Source organism: Symphalangus syndactylus, chromosome 3 (genome assembly GCF_028878055.3).
Source record: "Symphalangus syndactylus isolate Jambi chromosome 3, NHGRI_mSymSyn1-v2.1_pri, whole genome shotgun sequence".
Taxonomy (NCBI): domain Eukaryota; kingdom Metazoa; phylum Chordata; class Mammalia; order Primates; family Hylobatidae; genus Symphalangus; species Symphalangus syndactylus.
This window is the reverse complement of record NC_072425.2, coordinates 120,448,690-120,465,599: the sequence shown is the minus strand read 5'-3', so window position 1 is coordinate 120,465,599 and position 16,910 is coordinate 120,448,690. Positions and strand designations below refer to the sequence as shown.

General features: G+C 35.7%; 2 protein-coding genes across 4 annotated transcripts in view; one reads left to right on the top strand and one right to left on the bottom strand.

Annotated features, from left to right (window-relative positions):
- DYNC2H1 (dynein cytoplasmic 2 heavy chain 1) overlaps nt 1-16,910 on the bottom strand; it is a 380,304-nt gene that overhangs the window by 39,920 nt on the left and 323,474 nt on the right. For all 3 annotated transcript variants that reach the window (XM_055272928.2, XM_055272929.2, XM_055272930.2), the window contains one exon: nt 2,635-2,724. In XM_055272928.2, the coding sequence (XP_055128903.1) occupies nt 2,635-2,724 (90 nt within the window). The remainder of the gene's footprint in view (nt 1-2,634; nt 2,725-16,910) is intronic.
- Nucleotides 6,605-7,288, top strand: LOC134736249 (histone-lysine N-methyltransferase SETMAR-like). The gene is made up of 2 exons (XM_063636618.1): nt 6,605-7,051; nt 7,209-7,288. The coding sequence occupies exons 1-2, from the start codon at nt 6,643-6,645 to the stop codon at nt 7,220-7,222; spliced, it is 423 nt and encodes a 140-aa protein (XP_063492688.1). The 5' UTR covers nt 6,605-6,642; the 3' UTR covers nt 7,223-7,288.

Sequence of the window (16,910 nt, the reverse complement as noted above, 5' to 3'; positions counted from 1 at the left end):
TTATTTGCACAAAACCCCTGTAATAAACTGGCACGATATATGACACCCTCAATAGTTTGTTCTCTTTTCCCATAAACTATGCCTCAAAATGCAAGACCCTAAAATGTTAAACTATAGCTGGATCTGGGCTCAACCTGCTATATACCTGTTTGGATTGAGTCTGATCATTGTGCTTTCTTAAGAAACCAAAAGGTGCCATTTTCACAGCTCCTTGCAAATAGTACTTCTAATTTTCCCTGCCCACCCAGTTTCCCATCCTTTGTTTTCCAACTAGGTAGTTACATTGTTCTCCAAGTATCACAAGCTGCTCTGGATATGTACTTGTGAAACAGAGAAGGCACAGATGAAAACAAGGGATCTATCGGGCCCTTGAATAGATGAAAAGCAAATCCCAAATATTAAAGGTTACCTCAGGGAGATGGATATCGATATATATTTATAATTTAAAAAGATATTAAGCCAGGAAAATAAAACAATATAAAAAGTATCCCCAAGTGGTTGTGGAAGAAATAGTGCATATTCCCTGGTTGGAAGGATGAAAGGTAAGCTATGGTCAGTCCTGAACATTATCTTGAGGGTTAGGAGGGTATTTTATCACTACAATTAAGGCTAAATGCCTTATAAAGCTTTTAAGAAAATTACACAGTAGAAAAGTGTTCAGTTTTGATGACCAGTTTTTCATCAGTTTTTATGACCAGTTATGAATATATGAATAACCATGCAAGAAAATTACAATAATTCATGTAAAATTGTTTTAAAGATTAATTATAGTACCACTGACATATTTATCATTATAAACACATAGCATAATTATTAAGTGTACTTACATAGTATAATATAGGCTACCATTCATGGCAAGTTTAAAGTCCCTGTCCTTTTAAAAATAATTTAAAGGAAACAGTACTGAAAAGTACATGAAGTGGTAAATTATTACAGCCATGCAATTATACAACAAACTTCAGAGCATTTCTATACTTTTCTAAGATCACTAATAGATTTTCTCCCTTTCTTCCTTCCAGCATTTAGTGATAGATTATGTCCAGGCATATACATAGCAGATAGACATAAAGATGACTAAATCAGAGTCCCTGCCAGATTCTTCTCTACCTGCTAATTTTAACCTCATGTCCAGATCTAGTACTTTTTTTTCCCTTCAACAATCCTACAATCCAGAGAACTGGTTATAATAGAAGCCAAACAATTGCTCAGATCAGTCCTGGTGCCTTCAAAGGAGTCCCAATTGTAGGCTGGCAAACAGAGTAAGAAGAGATGAAGAGATGAAAAGACAGAAGAACAAGGGAAGACCCCCTGGAGGAGGTCTCTAAAGAGAGGAGAACAGACAGAATCAGTACACAGGTCTAGGGATGAGCTTTCAATTTCATAAGGTCAACTTTTATACTAGAACAAAGATGATGAAGATGGCTTCAAAGAAATTTGTAGATGAGAGAGAAGGGCAGGAATTTTCAAGTGGTCATATCTCACAGCTTGAATTTTCTCTATGAAGTACAACATAAGGTGCTCTGCTAAGGAAAAGAGGGGTCAGTGACAGAATGGAGTCTTCAAGAAAGAGTGAAGAACATCACTGTGGAATACAGGAGCAGTGCTCAGGGCCCATGCACTGTATCTGAACTGTATCTGAAGTGTACACTGTACACTGTATCTGAAGTTTTGGTAGCAGAGCTCAGCAGCTGGCATATAGACAGGTACTAATCCAAGTTAAATGGTTTTTGGAAAGAATGAAGCATAAAGAAAAGTGAGTTAGGATAGTGAAGGTGCTAGAAAGAGAATATAGTTATATGCCACAAATAGAAGGCTGAATCGGACAAGAATCAGGAAAGAAAGTGACAGACTGAGAAAACTGAACAGGAAGAGACTGGAAAGTCAAGAGAATACAAAATTGAGAATGAAATGTGGCTGTTGTCAAAGAATAACATGTATGCTTAGGGGTTCAAAGGTGGAGCAGGGATGAGTGATGACAAATGTGAACAGGTTTGTGGATTTTTTAAAAAAAAACATGGATGAAGAGTGCTGCATTGAGAAGATCAAGTTATTCATGTGATGGTAGAAGTTAATGTGGTTAAAACAAAAGGCTCTTTTGTGAAGCTGGTACAAGAAGCAGAGGAAGACAGTGGAAAATCCACAAAGGTACCTTGTTTGCATCAACTAACCTGTATCATTTACTATTCCTTAAAAATACACTCTTTCTCTGTCTATACTATTCTTCTATTTTCCTGAAGTTACCTGATTAGTTTATTCTGAAAAAACTTGATCAGTTTGAAGAAAACTTCTTTAAAGCAGCTCCCCATAGGGAGCTCCCTAAGGCAAACTAGTCACAGTGATGATTCAGTGTCAGTTACCGTCTATGTGATCCATCTGTACTAAAATTGTAAATTTTTCTCTAAATTCTCAAAAATGATGAAAAGCCACAGTAAAGCAGAAAGCACATATTTTGTAAAACAAAAAAAAAAATAGAACAGTGCTATACAAAAATAACAAATGGCAGAATAATGAATATATGATGTTTTATGTGCAAAATCAAAATGTAATTCTCACTAGTGATTAGCACAATGGTTATCTCTATAATACAATAGTCACACAGTCAGACAACCCACTTAGTAAATAATTTAGGCATACCTGTATTGCAAGGGCACGGGCAACAAGACCTCTCAGGTATTGTAAGGGATCTTCTGGGCCTTCCCACTTGCTCTGCCATGCGAGAGGACACTGCAATTTAAAAAGGTTCAAAGTTAAGTTTGTGTATGTGATACTACATATAAAAGACTACTAACACTAGCATGATGGAGAAAAATTTGGGCATAATTCACATATACATATGAAATTCATTTCATTAAGATATGTCTGTTTTTCTTTGATCTCATTAAATTGAATAGTAGAGACAGCTTGAATTAATGTTTCTCTAAAAGGAAGAAAAGTACAAGTTCCTGAAAGAATAACAAGATGAACTTAAACTGGCATATAAAAAAATAGTCAACCATGTTTTCTTAAACAATATTTACTGCAAATGAAACTCAAATTAAATTTGACAAATTCATTTTATAAGTGGTAAAGATTAAAAAACAACCAGCTTTTGTCCCTACAGAATTTTTTAAAACTATAAATAGAGCAGTATAATGGAAACTTTATTCCCCAAATCACATTGAGTCATATGAAACAAACAGAAAAAAATAAAAAGGAGTACACAAAATTAAAAATAAATAAAACCGCTCTAAGAATAGCTGCCTTACAAAAGTTACCTTTCTAATATTTGACCTTCCAATAAAGGCATTCTCCATTAATGCAGACTCTTCACAAGTATTCTTGTAAGGTCATGTTCATTATAATATACCCTTTTGGTGAAGGTTTTCTGGATTTCCTAATATTTTATAAATATCACACAAACTTCTCAACATATTATTTTTCTGAAGTGTGGTAATAAGGAGAGAATGTCAATTTTATACCCCCAAACACTGTCTGATTACATAGTTAAGAAGCTACTATGGGCTAGAATATATCAACAATGTATAGAAAATGGTAATTGTAAGATGACCAAATTTAGAGTAGAAAAGGAACTTAGAAAACATCGAATCCCTTTACTTTATAGGAATAAAGTAAGCCTTCTTAGGAATGTGATAGATAAATGTCAGAACTGTACTTTGATCTAAAACAGGTGTAGTTATTTTGAAACACAACTGCAAATCCTTTGACACTTTGCCTCTTGAGACTTGAGGTCTGTGCTCCTCTCTTCCAGTACAGAGGAAGTGACAGTATGCCAGTTTCCAAGTCTAGGCTATAAAACATTGGTTGCTTATATTTCCTGCCTTTTGAGACTTTTAATCTTAGAAGCCAGTTACCATGCTGTGGAGCCCAAACTGTCTTTGGAGAGGCCCATGTGGAGATGAACAGAGACCCCCAGCTCTCAGCCGGCACCAACTTGCTAACCATGAGTGAGCTGTGTGAAGGAGACAAGCTTCCTCTACCAAGCCCTAGTACATTTCCGACTTTTAAGCTAAAAATAAATGATTTTTTAAAAACATTATTTTAAGCCAGTAAGTTTTGGTGAGATTTGTTCTGCAGCAAGACAACCTATAATGATTTTGATACACCAGAGACGGGGTGCTGCCTTAACAAAATCCTCAATCATACCGCATTGGACTTGAGACTAGGTGGTGGGCTGAAGCTGGAGGGATCTTTAGGAGAATGTAAGTGAAAACTTAAAAGGACTTCTAGGAGAATACTAGAGGAAGCCTATGTATGGAGCTTTGAGGACTTAAAAAAAAAAAAAAAAAAAAGGAAGGAAAAATCTCAGACAACCCTCTGTTAAACAATAGGGCTTCGATAAATCTTAAGGGTGTTGTCCCAAAGCTGATGCGAAAGGCTTATCTTGAAAAGATTTGTGGTTGTGGTTTTTGTCTAATGGAGTGAATCTCAGTGAGATTCATAGGAAACTCCCAGTTTTAGAAAAACTGTTCTGGTGTAAACTATCAGTTTAGGATTACAGGGTTAGGAGAGGGTGCAATTCAAAGAGAACCTTGCTCCAGGGCTTCTATGGGCAGGAAGCAGACTGAGAAAACCACTCAGCTGCAAACATGAGCTACATCTTATTGAAATGTGTGGCTAATTGAGAGGTTAGAATCCAGAGCTCAGAGGGTAAAGCCAAGAGCAATTAATCACTCCTAGGAAACAATACAAAATTCTAATAAAGGAACTGGAAACATGAACTTCCTTGGATTTCAGAATTGCTAAGGACATGTTACCCTCCCATTCTTCCTCCACCCTTTTTGAATAGGAATGTCTTTGCAGTTACCCTATGCCTGTCCTACCATTTTATATTGGTTTTAAAGGGAACAGGTAACTTGTCACTGTAGTTCACTGGTCTTTAGATGGGAACAATATTTATGCAGTTATTTTTGAGGAATCAAACCCAAAAAGCCTCATCCATACTTTCACCTGATTTAAATGATAATTTTATCCCTTTAGCCTTAGCCTGATCCTGTAATGAAATGAAACATGTGGAGGAGTTTGGGAGGAGACGGTTGTATTTTGCATGTGGGGAAATGTAAATAATTTCTGCCTAGAGGGCAGACTGTGGCAGTTTTTAAACATGACTCCTAAATTATTTGACACTCCTCTCACTCACAGTTGACCAACAGCCAGCCCATGAGTAACCTTGGAAGCTGAGCCTTGCGAGAGACCCCGAGCCAGAATACTCAGCTAAACCACACTTGGATTCTAGACCCACAGAAACTGTGATAGAATAAATTTCTATTGTTTTATGCCACTAAGCCTTAGGGCAATTTATTATTCATCTATAGATGGTTAAGAGAGTTACCAATATTATTACCAAGCGTAATTCATTAATTCAATAGATGTTTAAGTCATTATTCATCCATTCAGCAATTATTTACTATCTACAATGTGTACTATTAACGTAAGGTCTTTGCTATTATGGAACTTACATTTTATAGCGAGATAGATAATATTTACCTATATAAAAAATATTTCATAGTGTTAAATATGTAGAGAATTAAAACATAATAGGTGATATAATAGAAATGATAATGATAGTGATACATGACATGAATAAAACAAATATAGTATTTAAAGAAAATTAAAAATCAATAAAGGAGATACAAAGCTGAAGTTCCTTGTGGTGCTTTATGAATAAATTATATATCATGTTATTGGAGTTTAGGGGGAAAAACTATTCAATAAAGGAAGTCTTTAAAAAAGAAGTAGCTATTAAGCTATGCCTTGAAAGTTGTGTTAGATTTGCACAAAGGTAAAAAGAGTTGCAGGAAATTTTTTTAAGCTAGTATTTATTGGGTGCTTACTATGTGTTAGTAACTATGGTGAGTGCTTGATACACACCACCTCATATAGTCCTCAAAATAATCCTCAGAAGTGTACTATTAGGTAAGTGCAAAAGTAACTGCAGTTTTTACATTGTTAGAATTTGCTGTTTGATACTGAAATACATTCTTAAATAAATGTAGTTATGTTATAGATCATTTTAATGAGCATTTCTCACTTTATTTTTTTTTTTTGCTAATGACCTATTGCTTGCTGTTTATGTTTATTTTAGACCATGGAAATGATGTTAGGCAAAAAGCACATTCGAGCGATTTTCTCATTTGAGTTCACAATGGGTCGTAAATCAGTGGAGACAACTGGCAACATCAACAACACATTTGGCCTAGGAACTACTAACGAACGTACAGTGCAGTGATGGTTCAAGAAGTTTTGCAAAGGAGATCCTTGAAGATGAGGACATAGTGGCCAGCTATCGGAAGTTGACAACAACCAGCTGAGAGCTATCGTCCAAGCTGATCCTCTTACAACTACAGGAGAAGCTGCAGAAGAACTCAACATCGACCATTCTATAGTCATTCAGCGTTTGAATCAAATTGGAGAGGTGATAAAAGCTTGAGAAGAAGATGCCTCATGAGCTAACCAAAAATCATTGTTTTGAAGTGTTGTCTTCTCTTATTCTATGTAACAACAATGAACTATTTCTCAATCAGATTGTGATGTACAATCGAAAATGGATTTTATATGACAACCAGCAATGATCAGCTCAGTGGCTGAATCAAGAAGCAGCTTCAAAACACCTCCCAAAGTCAACTTCCACCAAAAAAAAAGGTCATGGTTGCTGTTTGGTGCTCTGCTGGTGGTCTGATCCACTACAGCGTTCTGAACCCTGGCTTAACTATTACATCTGAGAAGTATGCTCAGCAAATAGCTGAGATGCATCAAAAACTGCAATACCTGCAGCCAGCATTGGTCAACAGAAAGGACCCAATTCTTCTCCACGACAGTGCCCCACCACAAGTTACACAACCAATACTTCAAAAGTTGAATGAATTGGGCTACGAAGTTTTGCCTCATTCACCATATTCACCTGACCTCTTGCTAGCTGACTACCATTTCTTTAAGCATCTCAGTAACATTTTGCAGGGAAAACACTTCCACAATCAGCAGGATGCAGAAAATGCTTTCCAAGAGTTTGTCCAATCCCAAAGGACAGATTTTTATGTTACAGGAATAAACCAAGGTATTTCTTATTGGTAAAATGTGTTGATTGTAATGGTTCCTATTTTGGTTAATAAAGATGTCTCTGAGCCTAGTTATTAATATAATAACTTAAAATTCGTGGTCCAAAACCGCAATTACTTTTGCACCAACTTAATATTATAATTTGCATTTTACAGAGGAGAAAATGTAGACGCAAAGAGAATAGCATGTTCAAAAACCACAGAGCTGGCAAATGGCAGATCCAGGATGTAAACCCCCAGGTAACTTGGCTCTAGAGTCCATATCAGCACCAATATTGTCTTTAATAGATCTAATATTTCTATAATTTATACATATTAAACCATTTGAGATTCAACATAAGATAATTACGTATTGGGAATTAAATTTGTAATGATGGAAACATTAAGTCTTACAGTAAGTTTATTTAACTAATCTTAAAGTTTTTTATTTTTTTTTAAACTAAATGATAGAGAAGTTGAATCCAGGTCTAAGCCTGAATGTAACCTCTTTTCCCCATTCCATGCATTTCATGCATTTCATGAAAGATGTCACAAAAGCAGAACAGGTTGTAACCAGGGTGTTCATTTGTTAACTCACTCACTCTCAAATATCAATTAAGTGATTATGCAGCAAGTATGAGTAAATAGCTGCTATTTGCCAATCATTTGTTAACTGCTGAGGATAATAAGTCATAACACAATTCTTGTCTACAAAAGCTTATGATAGAGAGGGAAATCGAAAATAAAAGAGATGGCTATGGACAATGAATTGAGCTCCCTAATAGCAATAAGCACTGTGATTGTGAACACGAAGGTAGAGTATATCAAATTCAAACTGCGTAGAATGGCAAGAGTTAGGAAAGGCTTTCTGGTGGAGATCATGCTTGATATGAGTCTCAAAAAGTAAATGAATAGTCTTTTCCTGAGTATCTATAATAGTCAGGTAAAGACAGCAGGGAAAGGAAGAAGCATTAATAAGACATGAGAGAAATGGGCTGATGAATTAAGGATGACATCGTAAAATTTGTGGTTGTTTATACTAAGGAATTTAAATTTTATCTGGAAAGCAATGGTAAAACTAAATTAACCTTTAAGCGAGGAAGTGACACAACAAATTTGAATTTTTTTAAAGATTACCCTAGTAGAAATGGGAAGAACAACATTAGGAAGATGAAACTGCAATCAGGGAGGTGAGTTAAGAATGTACGGTAATCAAGATTAAAGAAAGACTTAAATGTTAGACCTAAAACCACTAAAATCCTACAAGAAAACCTAGGCAATACCATTCAGGACATAGGCGGGGGCAAGGACTTCATGTCTAAAACACCAAAAGCAGTGGCAACAAAAGCCAAAATTGACAAATGGGATCTCATTAAACTAAAGAGCTTCTGCACAGCAAAAGAAACTACCATCAGAGTGAACAGGCAACCTACAGAATGGGAGAAAATTTTTGCAACCTACTCATCTGACAAAGGGCTAATATCCAGAATCTACAATGAACTCAAACAAATTGACAAGAAAAAAACAAACAACCCCATCAAAAAGTGGGCGAAGGACATGAACAGACACTTCTCAAAAGAAGACATTTATGCAGCCAAAAAACACATGAAAAAATGCTCATCATCACTGGCCATCAGAGAAATGCAAATCAAAACCACTGTGAGATACCATCTCACACCAGTTAGAATGGCCATCATTAAAAAGTCAGGAAACAACAGGTGCTGGAGAGGATGTGGAGAAATAGGAACACTTTTACACTGTTGGTGGGACTGTAAACTAGTTCAACCATTGTGGAAGTCAGTGTGGCGATTCCTCAGGGATCCAGAACTAGAAATACCATTTGACCCAGCCATCCCATTACTGGGTATATACCCAAAGGACTATAAATCATGCTGCTATAAAGACACATGCACACGTATGTTTATTGCGGCACTATTCACAATAACAAAGAGTTGGAACCAACCCAAATGTCCAACAACGATAGACTGGATTAAGAAAATGTGGCACATATACACCATGGAATACTATGCAGCCATAAAAAATGATGAGTTCATGTCCTTTGTAGGGACATGGCTGAAACTGGAAAACATCATTCTCAGTAAACTATCACAAGGACAAAAAACCAAACACCGCATGTTCTCACTCATAGGTGGGAATTGAACAATGAGAACTCATGGACACAGGAAGGGGAACATCACACTCCGGGGACTGTTGTGGGGTGGGGGGAGGGGGGAGGGACAGCATTAGGAGATATACCTAATGCTAAATGACGAGTTAATGGGTACAGCACACCAACATGGCACATGTATACATATGTAACAAACCTGCACATTGTGCACATGTACCCTAAAACCTAAATAATAAAAAGAAAATACAAAAATTAAAAAAAAAAATGTACGGTAATATTCTAAACATGAGTCAATGAAGAATCATGTGAAAATGAGAATAAAAAGGATAACGATAGCAAACACTTTTATAGCACTTATAGGTACAGGCACTGTTATACGTATTTTATCTACATTAAGACTGTTATATCTTATGCCAACCCTCTGAAGTGGGTATAATTATTACCATTTCAAATATCTGGAAACTGATGTAGAGAAAGGTTAAGTGACTTGCACAAAAAAACACTCTAGTACAATCTTGGATGTTTTAATTTCCAGTCTAGAACCTTAATATGTTTACTGTATGAAACTTAAATGGCCATTTGTAGGAATTTTCCTCCCTTCTCTAATGATGGAATTACTTGTACTACTAACAAATATCACTATCCCACTGGTAAAAATAATAGCTTGTTTCTCAAATAGGAGTGCAATACCAGTAATCCATTATCTGCAGACTGTTGAAGTTAAACCAACATTGGATTTTAGGTTTTGAAAATGTCAGAAGAACTTTCATTTGATTCTAGCTTATCACAGTGCCTGAAACAGGGAGACAGCACTGTAATTGTAATTTATTTCAAACACTAGCAGTTGTACAAGGTTTTAATGATGTGTGAAAACAGACTCGGTTTACAATTTTAAGAAAGAGAAAGAAGAAATGCAGAGAGGTCACTGTAATTTCAACTTCATATGCAATGATTAACAATAGATACAATTTAAGATTCTCACTAACTCCTACACTTGCCATAATTTACACTATGCAATTAACTGAAATAACTAAAACCTATTTCACATACATAATTAGAAATTTATATTTCAGAGGGATAAAGACAAGTTTCAGAGCGAAACAAAATTTAACAGTAAGAGAGCCCTTACTATCTATACTTAAGAGGAAGTACAACACGGACAATGAGTAATTTGTGATAAAAGAGCAGATTCTAGTTTAATCTTAACAAGACCTTTGTTCAGCTCCATGGGTACATCACAGTATTTCTGTAGCATTCAATTTTTTTTTTTATCAGTACAGAAAAAGGATTATAAAATGGCACATGAGCAAACTAAGGACTTTCAGATCTAAAAGATTTAATTGAATGATTCTTTTAAAACATAAATCATTTTTTGAATCTATTTTATGTTTTCCCTTCTCAAAGAGGATCTTCTATTGCTTTCTGTGAAAAACTAACCTCACTATTTTTTTTTTTTTTTTTTTTTTTTGAGACAGGGTCTCACTCTGTCACCCAGGCTGGAGTACAGTGGCATGATCATGGCTCACTGCAGCTTAGACTTCCCAGGCTCAGGTGATCCTCCTACCTCAGTCTCCCAAGTAGCTGGAACTACAGGCACCCACCACCATACCTGGCTAATTTTTGTATTTTTTGTAGAGATGGGGTTTCGCCATGTTGCTGGTCTTGAACTCCTAGGCTCAAGTGATCTGTCCACCTTGGCATCCCAAAGTGCTAGGATTACAGGCATGAGCCACCGTGCGCAGCCAGGTTTTTTCAATTAAAAGAATAGAATGCTTGTTATGTTAAGAGATTACACTGTTATAAAAAGTTAGGAAGGTGGAAACAACCCACATCCATCAATGGATGAATGGATAAACAAAATGTGGCATATACATACAATGGAATATTATTCACCTTAAAAAAGAAAAAAAATTGACATATGCTTCAGCATGGATGTACCTTGAGGACATTATACATAGTGAGATAAGCCAGGGACACAAAGACAAACACTGTTATGATTCCACTTTAATGAGGTACCTAAAGTACCAGGTTTCATAGAGACAGAAAGTAGATGGCGGTTGCCAAGGGCTGGGGAAGGGGTGAATGGGAGCTGTTGTTTATTTAATAGGACAGAGTTTCAGCTTTTCAAGATGAAGAGTTCTGGAAAGTAGCTGTATAGCAATGTCAATGTACTTTGCACTACTGAACTGTATACTTAAAAATGGTTAACACAGTAAATGTTGTGTCATGTATATTTTGTCAAAGTAAAATAAAAACTTCATTGGGAAAAGGTTAAGAAAGACTACTAATTTCCTTCTGTGAAGTTTTGCTAGCCATCACTGTATGTTAGATAGTTTTTGTTATTTATATTGAGCTCACTGAATATAGACTATGTACTATTCATTTTTCCTATCTCCAGAGCCTTGCATGATATAGAGAACCCACGGTAAGTGGGCAATAAATATTTGCTAAATGTTACTTATTACATCATCCAACTGCAAGCTTTTTCTTATCCAAACTCCTCCTTCCTCCTCTCTTTCAGATATTCTGAAAAAAAAAAAAGAAAAAAAAAAAACAGCTCATGTTATAGAGAGACCATATATCCATTTGATTAATGATGCCTGTTGTCCCAGAGTTCCATTCAGGTAGCAAGCTCTTTTACTCTAACAGGGTCCTCAGATTAAAGGTTATGATTAATCTGGGTGTGTCTGTGAGGGTGTTTACAGAAGAGATTAGTATTTGACACTGAATTATATATATACTTATATGTATATATGTATGCTTTTTATTTTTATATATTCATATTATAATCTGGTTCTGTTTCTTGGAAGAACTCAAGTACAGTGAAAATGATAAATTCTACTCAAAATGTGTAGTTTTTAAAAAACTATTTAGTTAATATTTGCTATGGACTGAATGTGTATGTCCCCACAAGATGCATATGTTGAAATCTTAAGCCCCAAAGTGATAATATTAGGAGGTGAGGTCTTTGAGAAGTAATAAGCTCATGAGAATGGAGCAGCCCCTCGTGGTGGGATTAGTGCCCTTGTAAAAAGATATGAGAGAGCTTCTTTCTCTTCCCTCCACAGTGTGAAGATACAAGGAGAAGATGACTGTAAACTTTCTTTTTTTTTTTTTTTTTTTTTTTTGAGACAGAGTCTCGCTGTTACCCAGGCTGGAGTGCAGTGGCACAATCTCGGCTCACTGCAGGCTCCGCCCCCTGGGGTTCACGCCATTCTCCTGCCTCAGCCTCCCGAGTAGCTGGGACTACAGGCACCCACCACCTCGCCCGGCTAATTTTTTGTATTTTCAGTAGAGACGGAGTTTCACTGTGTTAGCCAGGATGGTCTCGATCTCCTGACCTCGTGATCCGCCCGCCTCGGCCTCCCAAAGTGCTGGGATTACAGGCGTGAGCCACCGCGCCCGGCCAGGTGACTGTAAACTTTCATCAGACACCGCCAGATCTGCCAGCCGTTTGATCTTGGACTTCCCAGCTTTCAGAACTGTGAGAAATGTCTGTTATTTAAGCTACCTAGTTTACAGTATTTTGTTGTGACAATTTGTCTAAGACAGTATTTGTCTTTTAAAATATGAACACATTGTACTATCTACAGCATGGTATACATTAAGAATACTTACATAGTGAAGCTTAGCTCTGGGGAAGATGAAGGTAAGTTTATCATTAAATATGTTCAGCAAGTAGAATGATAATCTGTAACCTTTCTTTCATCTAGTAAAACTACATTGAATGTATATTTACTTCCATGAAATTTATTGAGAGTTTAAAAAATTGTGGATTATTTCTACATTGTTTTCTGTGATACATTCATTTAGGCCAATATCATATTGCCATAGTTAGAAGTATGCATGTATGTAGGCATGTTGGGGTTATAATTTCTATTAATATTTTCTCAAAAATTTTAACCAAACATACATCAACAGTAGAGTTAAATGGGCTCTGTGGGTTTACATTAACATTTGATCTATAAACATTGTAAAGCTAATAGTATTGAGTTTTGATTTCCACAATTTAGCATACTAACCATGTTAAATGAGCCGTAACAAGAAACAACACATTTATGAATTTTTATATACAATTTATTTAAAAATGACTACTAACGCAAAATGGCACAAAAATATTTCAATAGTGATTGTTCATTTCACTTGGTATGGTGTCTATTAATATAAATTAGAACATAAAACAATTACTGAGGCAGTCGCACTAATTTCTGTGCATTAATGTGACCAATCAATCAAATGCTTGAGGTGAAACAAACTTGGGTTCAAGCCCATTAGTTTGTTATTATCTTTGATACTAAACTAGCCAGCTATTAATTGAAGCACGAACTAGATAACAATCACTGGTTTAGCCATAGATTTTGTGTTCTATGTGCATGGATGTTGAAAAATCTTACATATAGTCTTCCAAGCTAACATAAACGTTCAGTAAATTAAATGGAATTTTAGGGTCTAAATAGTATTTAAACTTGTATAGGGTAAAATCAAAATATAACTAAAAATTATTGACAATATTTTCACTCTCAAAAGTTTGCTTCCATTTATAATCCATCAGTCCTACCCCCACCAACTAATTAACAGACAATTAATTAGTATGTTAATACATACTGCTGAGACCAGCTTGGTTGTGGAGATCCTAATCCAGCAAGGCTAGAGGAATTAAAGACACACACACAGAAATATAAAGTGTGGAGTGGGAAATCAGGGGGCTGACAGCCTTCACAGCTGAGAGCCTTGAACAGAGTTTTACCCACATATTTATTGACAGCAAGCCAGTGCTAAGCATTGTTTCTATAGATTATAGATCAACTAAAGTATTCCTTAGGAAAACAAAGGGATGGGCCAAAACAAAGGGATGGGCTCTGACTAGTTATCTGCAGCAGGAACATGTCCTTAAGGCACAGATTGCTCATACTATTGTTCCTGGTTTAGGAACGCCTTAAGTGGTTTTCTGCCCTGGGTGGGCCAGATGTTCCTTGCCCTCATTCTGGTAAACCCACAGCCTTCAGTGTGGGTGTCATGGCCATCATGAACATGTCAAAGGGCTGCAGAGATTTTGTTTATGGCCAGATATGGGGGCCTGTTCCCAACAACATACTAGTTTGAATTTTCTAGAATTATGTATATAATTATATATATAGTATTTGTAAATATTAAACTTTTAACCTTCCTTTTTTTTGTCATGTGTAATTATTTTGAGATTTATCCAGTAATGTGGTTGAACCAGCTCACAAAGGCTAGTGAGAGCCAAGTCTTAAAATTTTTACAAATTATGTAAGTTTGTTGTTAAATAGCCATTAAAAGTTATAAATTAAATGTTATTTTAAAACAGTTAACAAATATTCAAACCTCATCTTTTCATAATTATTTTACAGTTTTTATTATGTTGTGTCCCCTCAGACATCTTGTTGAAAGCTAATCACTAATGGTATTTGGAGGTGGGGCCTTTGGAAGGAAATAGGTTATGAGGGTGAAGCTTATGAGGTTTCACCCTCCTAAATGGGATTAATGTTCTTATAAGAAGAGGTTAAAGAGCTAGCCTGCATTCTTTCCACCATATGAGGATACAAGGAAAAGTTGGCTGCCTGCAATGTGGAAGGCGGCCGTCATCAGAACCCAACCATGCTTGCACCCGATCTTAGATTTCTCAGCCTTCAGAACTGTAAGAAATACATGTTTAAGCCACCCAGTCTATAAAAATTTGTAATAGCAACCTGATTAAAGAATGATGTTTATTTAAGCTGGGCTAGGGGGTGCACACCTGTAATCCCAGCACTTTGAGAGGCTGAGGCAAGAGGATCGCTTGACCACAGGAGTTCAAAAACAGCCTGGTCAACATAGTGAGAACCTATCTCTGCAGAAAATTTAAAAATTAGCCTGGTGCGAGGGCATGTGCCTGTACTCCTAGCTACTCAGGAGGCTGAGGTGGGAGGATCTATTGAGCTCAGGAGTTGGAGGTTGCAGTGAGCTAGGAATGTACCACTGCATTCCAGCCTAGGTGACAGAGTGAGACCCTGTCTCTACAAAACAAAACAAAAAATCTGTGTTTAAGAATATGTCTATTGGATATAAGATAGAAGAAATACTGGATAGAAGACATTGGTAGAAGAAATACTATAAAATAGTTTGCTACTAGGCATCTCTTCCTAACTCCACATTCATTGACCTTATATTGGTAACTTGAAATCAGCCATGGCAGGAGCATTTGTACCATGGAAATGAGAAAATGGTATATAGATCAAAGCTTCCTCCTCTTTTTTTTTTTTTTTTTTTTTTGGAGAGCCAGTTTTTAAACATTTGCCAGCAGAACACTGGGTGTATCCATGCAGTTGCATAAATCAAATAGTCATTGTTTGAATTTCTAAGAAGCATTCCAGTTTTATGGATATAACAAAAATTTGTTCTTGACTCTTAAAAATTAAGGTGCTTTGAACATTCACAACTAAGTATTTGTATGGCATATGCTTTCATTTCTCTTGGGTAAATATTCACGAGTGATATAGTGGGCTAATATGTTAAGTATATGTTTAACCTTATAAGAAAAAGCTAAACTATCAGCAATATCTGAAAATTCAAGTTGTTCCTGATCCATATCAACACTTGGTACCATTTGGCTTTTTAATTTAAGCTATAAACCAATCAAGCTAGTGTGCAGAGCTGTCTCATTGTGATCTAAAAAATTTTTTACTGATATATAATTAATATACCATCAAGCTCACCTCTCTAGAGTGTATGATTTAGTGGGTTTTAATATATTCACAAGGTTGTACAAGCATAACCACTAGTTCCAGAATATTTTTATCAATCCCCCAAAATACTCTGGATCCATGCAGTCACTCTCCATTTCCCCCTGAACAAAGGGTGGTTTTCCATTTACTTAAGTGGTCTTTAATTTCTTTCAATGATGTTGTGTAGGTCTCAGTGCACAAGTCTTGATCTCCTTTTGTTAAATTTATTCCCATCTATTTCATTCTTTTCAATGCTATTGTAAGTGGAATTAAGTTCTTAATTTCATTTTGGATACTGTGAGTGCCATATACTAGGGTTCATTGCTATTATATAGAAATACAACTGATCTTTATATATTGATATTCTCATTGCAGTTCTGATATTCCTAATGACACATACATTTTTATGTGCTTCTTTCCCATCCACAAGTCTTAATATCTATACAATTTTTTTTGCATTTTTATAATTGAGATGTTTATTGAGTTTTTAAAAAAAATCTAGATGTAGGTTCGTTTGTTAGGCATATGTCTTGAAATTATTTTCTCCTGTGGCTTGCTCTTCATTTTTATAAGTGTCTTTTAAACAGAAGGTTAAAATTTTGATAAAGTCCAATGTATCATTTTTTTCTTTTTATATTTCATTTTTGGTGTCCTATTTAAGAAATCACTGCCAAACACAAAGTCACTAAAAAATTTTAGTGAAGTTTTATTAATGTTTATGATTACTTTGGGTATAATTTTTGTGTATCTTTGGAGATACAGTGGCAGGGTTTTTTTTTTTTTTTGGCTATTCAATTACTCTAGTACCATTTGTTAAAGAGATTTTCCTTTTCTTATTTAATTACCTTAACCTATTGGTGAAAATCAATTGATTATATATTTCTGGGTCTATTTGGATTCTTATTCCATTCTGCTGATCTCCACTGATTCCTTCCATTCCATTGATCCATTCCAATCCATTGATTAACAGATTCCATTCCACTGATCTTCATTCCATTGATTTCTATTTCATTGATCTCTGTATCT

Coding starts and splice junctions, on each gene's coding strand:
- LOC134736249 (XM_063636618.1), top strand. CDS start 6,643: ATGGTTGCTGTTTGGTGCTCTGCTGGTGGTCTGATCCACTACAGCGTT.